This window comes from Sinocyclocheilus anshuiensis, unplaced genomic scaffold, assembly GCF_001515605.1.
Source record: "Sinocyclocheilus anshuiensis isolate Anshui unplaced genomic scaffold, SAMN03320099.WGS_v1.1 scaffold1604, whole genome shotgun sequence".
Lineage (NCBI taxonomy): Eukaryota > Metazoa > Chordata > Actinopteri > Cypriniformes > Cyprinidae > Sinocyclocheilus > Sinocyclocheilus anshuiensis.
This window is the reverse complement of record NW_015555841.1, coordinates 245,300-258,892: the sequence shown is the minus strand read 5'-3', so window position 1 is coordinate 258,892 and position 13,593 is coordinate 245,300. Positions and strand designations below refer to the sequence as shown.

At 36.8% G+C, this 13,593-nt stretch overlaps 1 protein-coding gene across 1 annotated transcript in view; it reads right to left on the bottom strand.

Annotated features, from left to right (window-relative positions):
* Positions 1-13,593, bottom strand: part of LOC107675510 (astrotactin-2-like) — a 541,421-nt gene that overhangs the window by 291,141 nt on the left and 236,687 nt on the right. The window contains exon 5 of the mRNA XM_016469894.1: positions 6,398-6,499. Coding sequence (XP_016325380.1) covers positions 6,398-6,499 — 102 coding nt within the window. The remainder of the gene's footprint in view (positions 1-6,397; positions 6,500-13,593) is intronic.

The window sequence follows — 13,593 nt, the reverse complement described above, 5'->3', positions numbered from 1 at the left end:
CTGTCCAGCTGAAGTGTAGGCGCGTCCAGCGAGAGCTGAAGTGGTCCTACACGGCTTGGATGGGTGAGCGGCCTTTGCTCTCCAGTCGAGGCACGCGGGATCTGGGCTGACGTGGGCTCGCTCGCAGCCGGTCGCTCAACCCCTCTGCCCCGCTGTTTTTTCCTCACAGGTCCCAGGGAGGAAGAAAACGGGAGGGCGCGAGGGGCGGAGTCGCTCTCTGAAAAGAAAGCGATTCGTGAACGGAGAGAGGCGAGACTGAAGCTCTCGCAGTGGGAACAAATAGCTCCTGTGAGCGCAGCTTCCGCATGGGATTTCCCCAAGCAGGAAACGCACTCCGTGTGGCCGTCATCGGCGTGCAGGGGAGACCAGCACGAACCGCAGTAACGTCGTGGCATTTGCAACAACGCCAATTTGCTCTTTTAGAAGCTCTTTTATATTGCAAAATGGCGGCAGGGGAAATGGACCGGAACTGCTGCGTTGCTAGAGCGACAGAGTAGCAGGTCAGCCGTGTTGAGAGGTCCTGATTCCAGCTGTGAAGCCGTGTCAACGGTGAGCGGCTACGGATCAGCTTGAGGACGTAGAGTCGTCACTGAAGGAGAAGAAATCTGAGAATCCTGTGGCGAATGCCCGCTTATATAGCCAGATGCCCCGCCCATTCTGGCGGGCTTTGGCGGGCTTCTTCGCCATAGGCTCGTGCAGCTCCGCTGCCTAGCCATTGGTTCATTTTTAATACACTGCACAAACCAATGGCCGTGCAGTTTCACTGCATGAATGAAAAGGCTTCCGTTTAGGAGAAAAAGGCTTTTTTTCCCATATGCGTCTAGCAGACGCAGTACGAGTGTAGTATCGAAAGGGAACCCTTAGTTAATAGTGAATTAGTGTTCTCTAATCTAAAGTGTTACCATGCTAGGGTTGCACTTTTTATCCTAGAACCTGACTTTTAGTCTTAAATTATGAACATGTATTATATGGATTATTGGTCACACTTTAGTAACTATTAAATATGATGTTTGCCTCAATAAGCTCCTAATTTGCTGCTTATTAATAATTACTAAGGTAGTTGTTAAGTTTAGGTATAGGGTGGATTATGGGATCTACGGGAAAACTACATCTGGATCATATTCAGTGCGATGATCAAAGCAAAGATGCAGTGGATGGTTTCCATCAGCACCCCCAAAGCTTGCACAGTCCTTTGCCACTTCCTGGATTGCCATTTCACTAGGTAACATTAGGCAGTTTTCATTTCTATGTTGTTTATTGTTGATGATCACATTATTTTTCATATGCATATACTTACAGAAGAAATTGCTCGTTTCTGCACCTCCCTCGCCTGTGTTTTTGATCAGCACATTCTGGGCTTATTCAGGAGGTGCATAATAGCACCTTCGAGCATATAACAGTGAGAACGCGGAAACCCGGAAAATTGTGTTCTGTGTTTGACAGGGAAAGAGTTATGGTCATTACGCTTGTCAAAAGTTAGTGTACTTTTATTTACATCAAGAAAAGTATGAGTGAAGACAGTGACAAGTATCTGTTAATCAATCAATCAATCAATCAATCTATCTATCTATCTATCTACCTATCTATCATCTAGATTTCTAATCAAGCTGGAATTTTGGAAATTTGTCTAATTATGAAACTGTATTTAGGAGTATTTGTAAGTTAGCTAAGATATCAGCTTTAGCAGTGCAAAGAAAATTTTATAAATAAGTAAATAAACAAATAAATAAATATTTCCACTATATCAGTTCATCAAACATGGTACACAATTTGTGTGTTTAATTGTGTTTAATTTTCTCCAAAACAGATAAACATGAATCTGGCAATGTTTTATTATGTTGGTTGTTGTATGTATCATGGCAGTTCAGAAATAAAATGTTCGGTGAGTTGCACTAAAAGGTTAATACTCCATCATCTGAAAATAAAATACCACCTACAGAAAACCTAACCGATAACAAAAGCAAACGTGAGATAAAACACATTTGCTGAAGCAAGCCATGTCTTAATTTCTTGCTTAAAGTCTTTATCCTTTTTTTTATTGTGACTCGTGTGTCACGGGACTCATACTTGTGTGCTTTAGATCATAAAAGCATTGCTGTACTGGGTGTGCTACTGAGCAAGTTTATGGCATCAGACAAGTCATACTGTACATATGAAACTGGTTATGTGATACAAATATCAAAATGTGTTAGTTTTTAAATCATGCACTATTATACAAGTGTTTTGAGCTCATAACGTCTCGGTTACGTATGGTAACCCTCGTTCCCTGAAGGAGGGAACGGAGACGTCACGTCGGATGACCGACGAATTGGGATCTCGCTTAGAGAGACCAATCTACTTCGAGTGTAAACTAAATGAGCCAATGCACACTGGCATGCGATTATTGCATCCAGCTGCCGCTGATCACAGCGTGAGTATAAGTAGGCAGCAGATGCAGCGCATATTCAGGTTTTCGCTGAAGAGTCGAGCGGTTCTATCGTTCTGCTCCTGACCTTCTGCGTAGTGATAAAACTACAGTCAAGCACGCTCTTTGTGGGCTCTCGTACTGGTGGTACGGCGCTTCAGCGGCGGTGGTTTTCCCGTGTCGAGTGGGTTGCACACATCAGGCTGCACTACCCCTGTGTGTGTTGCAGACGGCCATCTCCCCTGTGCGCTTCAGCACACTAAAAGAGCAATTTCCATCTAAAAGAGCTTCACGGGTGGAACGTCTTTTTAAAGATGTCGTACCATCCGTGTGTTTCTGGGTGCAGTCGTTACCTGGCGCCGGGTGATGGTCACGATCGCTGCCTCTCGTGTCTGGGCATGAAGCACGCTGAGGTGGCTTTCGTGGATGACTCATGCTCCCATTGCGGGGGTATGACCATCCCGGAGTTGCGGACCAGACTCCGTTACCTGCAAGGGGGCGGAGTGCCCGTGCCACTGCCTAGATCTGGGGTTCCCTATGGTGGCAGCCGGGGGCGCCCTTTTTCTGGCTGTGGGCAGACTGGTCTTACGGTCACGGTAAGGAATTCCCCTCCGGGGATGCCACATCCCGTCGGCACTTCGAAACCAGTAGAGCTCTCAAAAGAGCAGGCTGGACCCTCGTCATCCGACGTGACGTCGAGAGTGACCGACTGAAAGGGAACATAGTATTGTGCAAGGCACCAAAAAAAAAAAATAACTTTAATAATCTTTATTTAATAATCAATGATCTGCCACGTAAGCATAATTTGTGTGAAAAGGAATAAACATTGTTGCCACTAATGTTTATTTCAGCTGGAAACTCCTGTAAATAGTATGAATAGGTAAATATCTTTTGGAGTTTTGCAAAACTCTAGGTAGAGGCACATTTTTCCAATGAGCCTAGGTTGAGTGGAAACGTTAATGACTTTTTTTTTTTGAGTGGAAATGTTAATGACTGAAAAATGCTGCCTACTTTTTAAGAACAGCATTTAAGAAAGCATGCAAAATAAGCCTCGAATGATAGCTACCACAGGTCCGCAGCTCACTAGGTTTTGGAACACTGACAGTTTATAGGGCAGATTTTGGTATTAAATTAATAATTTTGCGATTAAATAGTCTGTGAGTAATGCCAGTGTGAACGGTAATGTTCATCTCTTTTGAGGCATCGCTTTGTGCACCGTCATAAATTCTCAGCGGGCTATTCTGAAAGCTCGTGATAGATGAGTGTGACTGCAGGACTCTGATGCTACACGCTGAGCAAATAATCTCTACCAGGAGTTGTTTGTCTCTCAACCCTGATAAAATAACAACAGGAAGTGACTGATTTTTCCTTCTCCACTTTTGCAGACATGGTGAGCTGCTTTGCATAGAGGGATCTTTGTTCCAGAAATAATCAATTTCCAGTTAGGCCTCGTTTGATATTTTCCTTATGTTATGTGATCTGCTGCATGCATTCATGAACCTCAGTTTCAGCATTAAATAGTGGACATTTAAAGCTAGTTTTATTTCAATATCATTGATTATAATTTTTGTTAATATTTTGAATTATATTTTATTTTTATATTTTCTGTTTTCACTCTAATTTTAAAGTTAGAAATTAAATTTAGAAAATTAGAAATTTTGCCTTGCAAAAATAAACATTTACAATTGATTTAAACTAATATTGACAATAAGTAACAATTCTATATATTTTTTTTTTTGTATTTATTTATTTTTTTTACTGGTTTTAGTTTTAATTAATGAAATTACCCCGGTTTGTCACTTTCCAAAAACACTGTAAAATTGGTGCTCCAATATATTTTTTAAGCAATAAAAGCATAATCAGATGCTCTTTTGAGACGTTAGACATTATATAAATTATAATGTAACATAAAATTAATATTTGGAAAAAGCTTGTTTGAAATACACATTATGATTCAATCATTTTACATGAAATTATACCAGTCCAGTTCATCACGTTATTAGAAAAGAGGCTTAATATTATTGTATCATTGTGTTTGGAATAATGTATTTTAAAACAATATACTTAAGTGCAAACTGAATATAATGTTTTCAGACGCTTAGGGCCAGATTTACTAAACAGGGCTAATTAGCGTTACAGCACAATTCCATAAAAGCGCCGATGGGAGGGGAAAATTCTGCGGGTGATTTACTAACAATGCGCATATTAAAGAACACAGACGTAGCCAGACCGTTTCCATTATTTACCAAGACCAGCGCAAATTAGCGCCTGCTTTAAGACATGCTTTTTTGGGGCGTTAAATAATGGCGTAAATACCAGTAATTTGACAAGCGCAAACGTTAGTAAATCGTGTTGCATGATTCATTTTAATACTCTCCTCCCATAAATTTTGCATCTGAAAGGTTAACTCCTACAAATGCATATTCAATAAGGTCAGGTGCAAAAATAACTGTCCACGCCTTTTCAGCACTAATTCTTCACTGCTAATCTTTAGTAAATCCTGACAGTACTATTTTAATGCCAAAATATGGTTTGTGCTGGCGCAAGCTGTTAGTAAATCTGTCCCTTACTGTACACTGTAATAAAATTATGTGACAAAATAATGGCAACACGTGTTTTCCCATTAGTCAATTTGATTATACTTAAAAAAAATGTTTTATAGTTTAAAGTTATATTAAATTCAATTAGATGAACTTTAGAGTTTTGTTTGACCCACTTAAGTGATCTTCAGTACATCAATATATGTAATTTCATAATTACTTCTAATGTTTAAAGTGTACTGCTGAATGTACTGACAGGCATTCATGGTACACTAAAATATACTTTAATGTCATTTCCATTGACAATTGGGTAACATTTTATTTTATTTTACACTGCCCTTGTTACGTGCTGCATGTACATCACTTACTGTAGTAACACTGTAGCAATAAATTATGCATAATTACATGCAACTAAACCTAATCCTAAACCAAACCCTCAGCCTAACCCTAAAGTGCATGTAGTTAATTAGTTTTACGCAGTACTTAAATGTACACTGTAACAAGGACACAATAAAATAGTGTAACTGAAAATTGTATGGCATGTATTCAAATATATTTATAATATCACATTTAAATCTAAACTAAATTTTAAGTTTTAAATATAAATATACATTTTAAATATTATAACTGAATAATTTTGTTTACACATTATTTCAAGGTGTCCTTGTTACAGTGTATTAATACATTTAAGTACTGAGTAATATTAATTAACTACATAATACTTTATGGTTAGGGTTTAGTTTAGGGTTACTTGTATGCAAGTATGCATAATTGATTGTTATTATAATAGTAAGTAAATGTAACGTGTAACAAGGCTGTGAATGCAAATGGCAATCAATGTAAATGATTGTACAGTTACATGTATGACTTTCATTGTATACTTTCACATATTTCAGCTTGTTTTCTTTGCACAGTGCAGTCTGGTTGTTATGTGCTATATTTGACTGCAGTGTGCAGAACAACCACACATACTTCACACAAACACATTTTGGCTGACTATTGCTGAAAAAAAAAAAGACTCACTCATTTTAAGATTTTCAGACTCTATTTTGTGTGCTTTATTCACGGAAGGTGCCTTAAGCTCTTTATAAGATGAGAGTAAAAGGCGGTACAGCACATTATGCATTTATTGACTCCAGAAAAACTAATGAAAAAGTCTATATTGGCTAGGGTGATCCGCACTTGTTCATGGCAGGGGTTCCCACTGATTTTTATTTTATTTTTGTCCACAGATGAAACCCTTTTGAAATCAATGGATAACTTAAAGAACCCCTGAGACTTTAAGTAATGTTCAAAAATGTATTGAATTCATTCATTCATTTTTTAATTTTTTTTTTTGGAATGCATGCATTATGAGACTAGACATTAGTTGGCAGTAGTTGGACATCTTTATTATGGTTTTATGTGCAAAATGACTGATGTAAGCAAATATTTGGTAGGTGAAGACGGTTACCTTTGGTGCGGCGACGGCCCCTGTGCTCCGTGTAGAACTTGAGTTGAGTGTCATCATCCATTTCTGATCCAGAGTCTACCTGACGGCCAAACACGCTACCAGCTTCAAACAAAAACACACAGACAGTTCTGTCATCTCACACCTCTGTCACAGACATGTTATGCACATATAAATCATTTGCAAACTATTATTTTGTAGTTAATGCATAATCTATTTACAGATTGTAGTCTCCGCATTGTTTACTCATTAATAGGCCATGCACAAATAGTGAGTTCTTCATTCATTGTCACTGTAATTTACAACTTATTATTGTTTAACTAGCATATAAATACTAAGATCATGTGTTTTATGCTTGCTTTTGTTGTTTGTGATATTCTGGTGCGTAGATGTGCAGAATGAGTTGCACGCCAATAGCGATACATGCTCTGGCATAGATTGAACTATCTAGTAACTATAAGCAAATAACTAAACAGGGATACTAATATTTCTATATGCAAACAAGTGTTGTGCAGTTATATGCATACTTTGACAAAGACTATTCAATGTCACCTTGGATTTCAACATTTAATAACCCTAATAAAACAGAACGGCAGTTGTGAAACTATTCTTCATGATTCGTCTGTGCTTAATGAATGCCGTGACATCCATAAAGCAGTGTGATGTGTCAGTATACGTTGAGACTAACTCTCGTCTCTGTCAGCCAGATCTCACCTCACTAACAGCTCAGCGCTCTGCAGAGACGCCATCTGGACCCTAAAACATTAGACATTCAATTCCAGCCATTCAGCGATACACATGTAACACTTCCCATTCAACAACAGAGGAGAGTGTTTGCTGAAGTGAACTTGACTCGTGTTTAGGGAGATGCGGATCTCACGATTAGTGATGCCTGGTTTAATTAGCGATTAGAGCGAGTCAGATCTTGTTTGGTCAGTTGGTTCATCAGTAGGTAAGAGTGGAAATCAGGTTATTGGCGTGATACAACACACACTGTGTAATCAAAAGTCATCATTGAATTGTGAATGAAATAAGACAAGGATGAGAGACAACTGTTTATATAGATCTAAGTTTATATTGTGAATGCTTATGAAAAATAACACAGGACACAGAGGGTAACAGTTTAGTTTAGGTACCAATTCTTGCTATTAACTCGCTGCTTATTAGCATGCATAATACTAGTATATTGGCTGTTTATTAGTACTTACAAAGCACATATAAATGCCTTATTCTGCATGACCATATTTTAGATCCCTTAATCCAACCCCACAGCTACACTTAACAACTACCTTACTATTAATAAGCAGCAAATTAGGAGTTTATTGAGGAAAAAGTTTTATTTAATATAGGGGTGTCCCCAACTAAGGATTTACATAGTCGAATCAGTAATGCCAAGAGTCAAGTAGTCAGACATCTGACAGTCATAAATACTGAAGTTAACACACAGGGAAAATGTGTAACGGACGCCTCGGAGATATGAAATATGAAAGTTGTGCACTAAAAAAAAACAAATATCCACACAAGATGAAATCAACAGATGCAAGGAGTATTCGATGAAGCCCGTGTGTATGTTTACTCTAACTGTATAGAGATTTTCATGGAGGAAATTAACAAATATCCTGCTAATTTTTCCGACTTTGAAGCATAGCCTACTGCCACATATAAAACTCCATGCGATCGCCTAAATATTAGCTACTGTGAAAACTGCTCAAACACAGCTAGAATTATCAAGCCCGTTTCCAGAATTAAATACTGAGGGTGCTTCAGAAAGTGTGCTTTAGCTTCAATGCACATACATTTGTGTCCGTTGCTCTTTCGAATGTGAATCCCACAAAAATATGTGGATGTCATTCCCGGAAAATAAAAGTTCTATGCAAATTCTGCATGGATTATAGGCTATATAGCCTAGAAAGCACACAAAGAGCACTGCCTTTATAATCACTACAAAGCTGTCCCTTAAGTTTCTCATTAAGTTTTGTTATAATGAGAAAACCGGTAGTACTACGTGAAATCAGACATTGAGCACCCCCATTTAGCCAAAATGTCATGATCACCACACCTCTGCGAATATTCGACTGTGAGTCGAATTGGTAGTCAAATCAGGCTCCTCCTATCAAAGGATTGCATCTTCGACTATGTGGGGTCATCCCTAATTTAATAGTCAGTTAACAGTGAAAACTGGACCTTAAAGTAAAGTGTGACCAGTATTTTGCATCCAAAAGTGGAAGCTCTTCACATATTTTCCCTATTCATAACAGCACGATAAAGAGTGTGAAGAGTGTTGCAGCCAGTTGCAGCAATATGAATATTTTTAAAGACAGAGCCATAGTTTATTCAGTAAACCACTGTTTAACACACACACACACACACACACACACACACACACACACAAACACAAATGCAATTCAATGCCTGCTGTACCAAAAACGTACTTTTTACTGAAAACATTATTTTTGTGTTATTTTCAACAATACATTTCATTTTCAGCATTAATTCCTATATAGATTTTATCATATACATAACATATGGGATATTTCCAGAATTTTTTGAAATGCCACCACTAGATATTTGCACCTTATTTATTTATTTAAAACTGCTATATTACTGTATCGGCAAAGTTCTAGTGTAAATGCATAAACATATAGAGGAGAAAAAAATATTCTGAAATTATTTTCTTTTAAGTGACACTGTGAATGCAATGCCAGTTACTTTGCATTAAAGTGTCCACCAAATGCATACATGTAAATGTTTAATCTATTGACACCTCTAGATTTCATACATATATCTATTGACTTTATTTGTGTCTTTACCGATATTTTGGGCTTACTTTCTTCTGGCTTTGCTTTCTTTCTCTTTTTGATTACAATTATTTCTCTCTAGCTAACAGTCACACTCATTAAACAATCACACCAAGCAAAACTAACAAGCTACTTCCCAAGATGTTGCAAATGTGTGGTGAGAAATGTATCCTGATGCTTGATTTTAAAAATCTAATATCTTTTTTTTATGCTCTGTTCCAAAACCAACTCTTTATGTGACACAAATGAGGCTCCTCATGAAGCACACAGGGAGACTCGACTCACACTTGTTTTCTCCACAGTCAACTATGCTAAGACTTTTTTTTTTTCATAGATATGGAAGAGTATTGTTATGAGCACCAAAAAGCATATAGGCTGTTTTTAAGCACTGAGAAGTAGCAAAGAGACAGGTACGTTTGGACTATGTTAAACATCATTATCTTACAGAACAGGAGTATTCAAGTTAATGGTCCAGTTTCTCAAGGATCCAAATATCCAACAATAACACTGTAACTTTAACACAGGAGTCAATGTACAACCTAATGTTGTACAGAATGTGTCTAATTAAATACACAATGTGCATTTCAGGATTTTTGTTTCAGGTTAGCAGCTATAATAAGCTACCTATGAAAAGTATGAAATAAGAAATCCTACACAGTAAAAAAATAGTCTGTCCAAGACTGCTGTATTATCCAGAGAAACATATTGTATCTGATGTCTGTTTCTAAGAAACCAGGTAATGCAGGTATTCATAAGCAATTTTTCTGAGCTCATGTATCTTATTGTGCATGTACTGTATTTAAGCCAGCTCTGTTCCGGGTTTGTCTACGTTATGGTGGAATTGCATGTTTTGTGTGGAAAAAGAAAGACATTTTTTAATTTAATTAATTAATTTTATTCTTTTTATTAGCAACCACAGTCAAAAATCAGTAAACACAGAATTATTGTGAAATATTATGGCAATTTAAAATAACTGTTTTCTATTGTATGTTAAAGTGTGATTCATCAAAGTATTTGATACATTAAAAATAAACAGCATTTACTTGAAGTAGAAATCTTTGGTAACATTATTCAAGTCTCTACTGTCACTTTTGATCAAAAGGTCCTTGCAGAAAAAAATGCAATTTTAAAAATAAATAAAATAAAAAATCTAAATTAAATTTAAAAAATTAAACCTTACTGTACACAGGCATCTAAATGTGTTCAATATATCACTGTAAAGTTGGTGTAATAAAAGAACAGAAGAACTTCATGTCTGTGTTATGATTTATTCAAGGTCTGAGCAATAAAACACTGCTGTCTGCCTGCGACTCGAGGAACTCAAACACAATTACATGCTAATAAAGAAAGACCTGGAGCGGTAAACCGAATTTCCAGATAAATCCGCCTCCATCTCAGACAGGAGGCCAGCTAGTTTAGTTGTGCGTTAGGAAACATACTTGAAACGCAGGATCAAAGCTGTTGAATTCAATGTCTTAGAAGATATGAGAAAATAGAGATGTAGATGAAAAGTGAAGAATAAGAAAAGTTATTTCAAGAGAGGTTAACATCAATAAACAAACAGAGATTACAGAACAACCGCGTCTGTTGCCTTTCACATCTCAACAAACAGGTTTTCTTGTTTATTCAGCAAATAAATTCTGTTTGGGAAAACAAAATTAGCATGTGTGATGAAATGAGGTAGAAATTGCTCCTGAAGTCTCCCTTTAGCAGGTTTTCTTTCAAGGCCTGTAGGATTATTGAGCATCTGGAATTAAAAGAGTGGTTTTGCTTGATTGCATTGCATGCTGGGAGCACACTTCACAGAGCTTTATGGAGTGCAGGGCACTCGATAGGCGTTCTCCTAACTACAGTATAGAGCAATCACAGAACACGTCAAACGGATGATGAACAGCTTAGAAAAAAAAAAAGCTCAGTGAGCCTCTGAAGGACTTCACAAAACCATAACATCACATACTCTCTCTGCTGCAGAAGAACAATGAACACATAGATTTACTCAAAGTTATATATTGTACATATGTAACTGTATAGTATATAAATTATCAAATAAATCTCAGTGAAGAATGTATAAAAATGTATTTTGATGACATACGTTTAGGATTCTGACAGAATTTGTACATCTGAATCTCAACATCATGTTTCATATTATTTCACAACCATATTTTAACATATTTTGACATTATGTTAATGACAATCCCTCTGTCGAGTACAACTGTTCAGTACTGGAATGTACTGTAAAATTAAAGAACCAGAAAAAGTGCAATTGTAAAAATACATTGAAAATAAAATAGTAACTTAAAAATGGCAACATCTAAATTAAATTGTTTAATTAAAGTCATACATATTATTTAACATCACTAACTCAAGCTATATTAATGTAAACCAATTTTTATCAGGTAACAATTTAAATAAGGTAGAAAATTACACAATGAAAAATAATTTAATCATCATAAAACTAGGGTTACATTTATTGTCGTATGTTTGTTTGTTTGTTTATTTAAATTTAAATTAATTTAGGTGAAAAATCACCATAAATGTGACCTGGACCACAAAACCAGTCATAAGGGTCAATTTTGTGAAATTAAGATTTAAACACTGAGATTTAAAACATCTGAAAGCTGAATAAACAAGCTTGTGGTAATAACCATTGTTGCATGGTTTGTTAGAATAGTACAATATTTGGCCGAGATACAACTATTTGAAAATCTGGAATCTGAGGGTGCAAAAAAAAAAAAAATAAATATTGAGAAAATTGCCTATGAAGTTGTCCAAATGAAGTTCTTAGCAATCAATGCATATTACTAATCAAAAATTAAGTTTTGATATAATTATGGTAGGAAGTTTACAAAATATCTTCATGGAACATGATCTTTACTTAAAATCCTAATGATTTTTGGCATAAAAGAAAAATCAATAATTTTGACCCATACAATGTATTTTTGGCTCTTGCTAAAAATATACCCGTGCAACTTAAGACATCCAGGGGCAGGGTTCAGGGTCACAAATGTCTTGGTCACATTCACCCAGACATGTCCAGTTTAAATGACATACGAGTTTCACATTGATTTGAGGATTTTTTTTTTTTTTTCAGAACAAACTTCTCCTTTACTTCTTTCTGTTTGTTTTCATTTGTGTGAACATTTTATTTCACAAAATCCAATTTGCTGTAATTTCATATAAATCACAAATGTAAAATAAATTCCTATCAACAACTCAAAAACACACAGATATGTATATATATCAATTTAATTGATAAAAAAAATTGTAAACAAACTGTTCAAAATACACCTTAGTGCAGCCTTTTATTCTGCTTGGAGACGTCTAATTTTCGTCTCTTTTCAAACAGAAGTGAGATTGAGGGAGTTTATTTGTGTAATTGTGAGCAGAATGAAAATAATACAGACAGATGGAGATCTATTAACAGTGAGAAAGACTTTTGATTGAAGAGGGAAACATCATGGTGTTATCAGAATTTGGGTTCCCTGGAGGGACTAGCGTATTGGCTGGCGGTTTCATTGTATCCCCTGCTGTCAGGAACATCTTCACTTTTTCTGTGGTTGTTGTTCTTCCTTCTATTTCACTAAAACGTTCGACTCAGTGTAATAAAATAAAGGCAGTTATTAACAATGCTCTTTGCTGTTCAAAAAGGCAAAAAGAGAGAGCTGCCAGTGCAGGCAGACAGACAGAGAGATAGATTTTCCCCATGAATGATTAAGAGATCAAGGCGACTGATTCCCGGGATCAAACAGTCAAAACACACATCAGAAAAGCCTGTGGGAACCTCTCAGTCCACAGACCACACAGAGGCAGTTTTAATGAAACCCGTAGACATGTTTCAAAGCACTGCAGATTTAATTTATTTGACAAAAAATGGCATTAAGAAAAGACCAAATTACAAAGTTCTGTTAGACTCTTCTGGTACCATAAGCTCTTGAGATGTCTTTGAATCAAATGAACACATTTCTATCAGTGTTGTCTCTGCCAGTCTTCCCTCTCTAATCCTAGCTCACCTTTATTACTACTGCTCATATGGGGTTATTTGAAGGAAAAAAAAATATCCTTGAAGAAAGCACAGAGATTAACCCAGAATATTGAATTTCAACACATAAGTCATCCAACAAATTGAGGTGGACTGAAATCATCTAGCGCCAGCACCGGTGAAGACTGAATAAAATGTATAATGTGGGACGGATGGTTGGTGGGTGTGTGTGTGGGTGTTTGTTTGGTTGGGTGGATTGGTGGATGAATGGATGGATGGATGGTGGGTGGGTGTTTGTTTGGTTGGACGGATGGATGGATGGATGGTTGGATGGAGGGTGTGTGGGTGTTTGTTTGGTAGGGTGGATTGGTGGGTGGGTGGATGGATGGATGGATGGATGGATGGATGGATGGATGGATGGA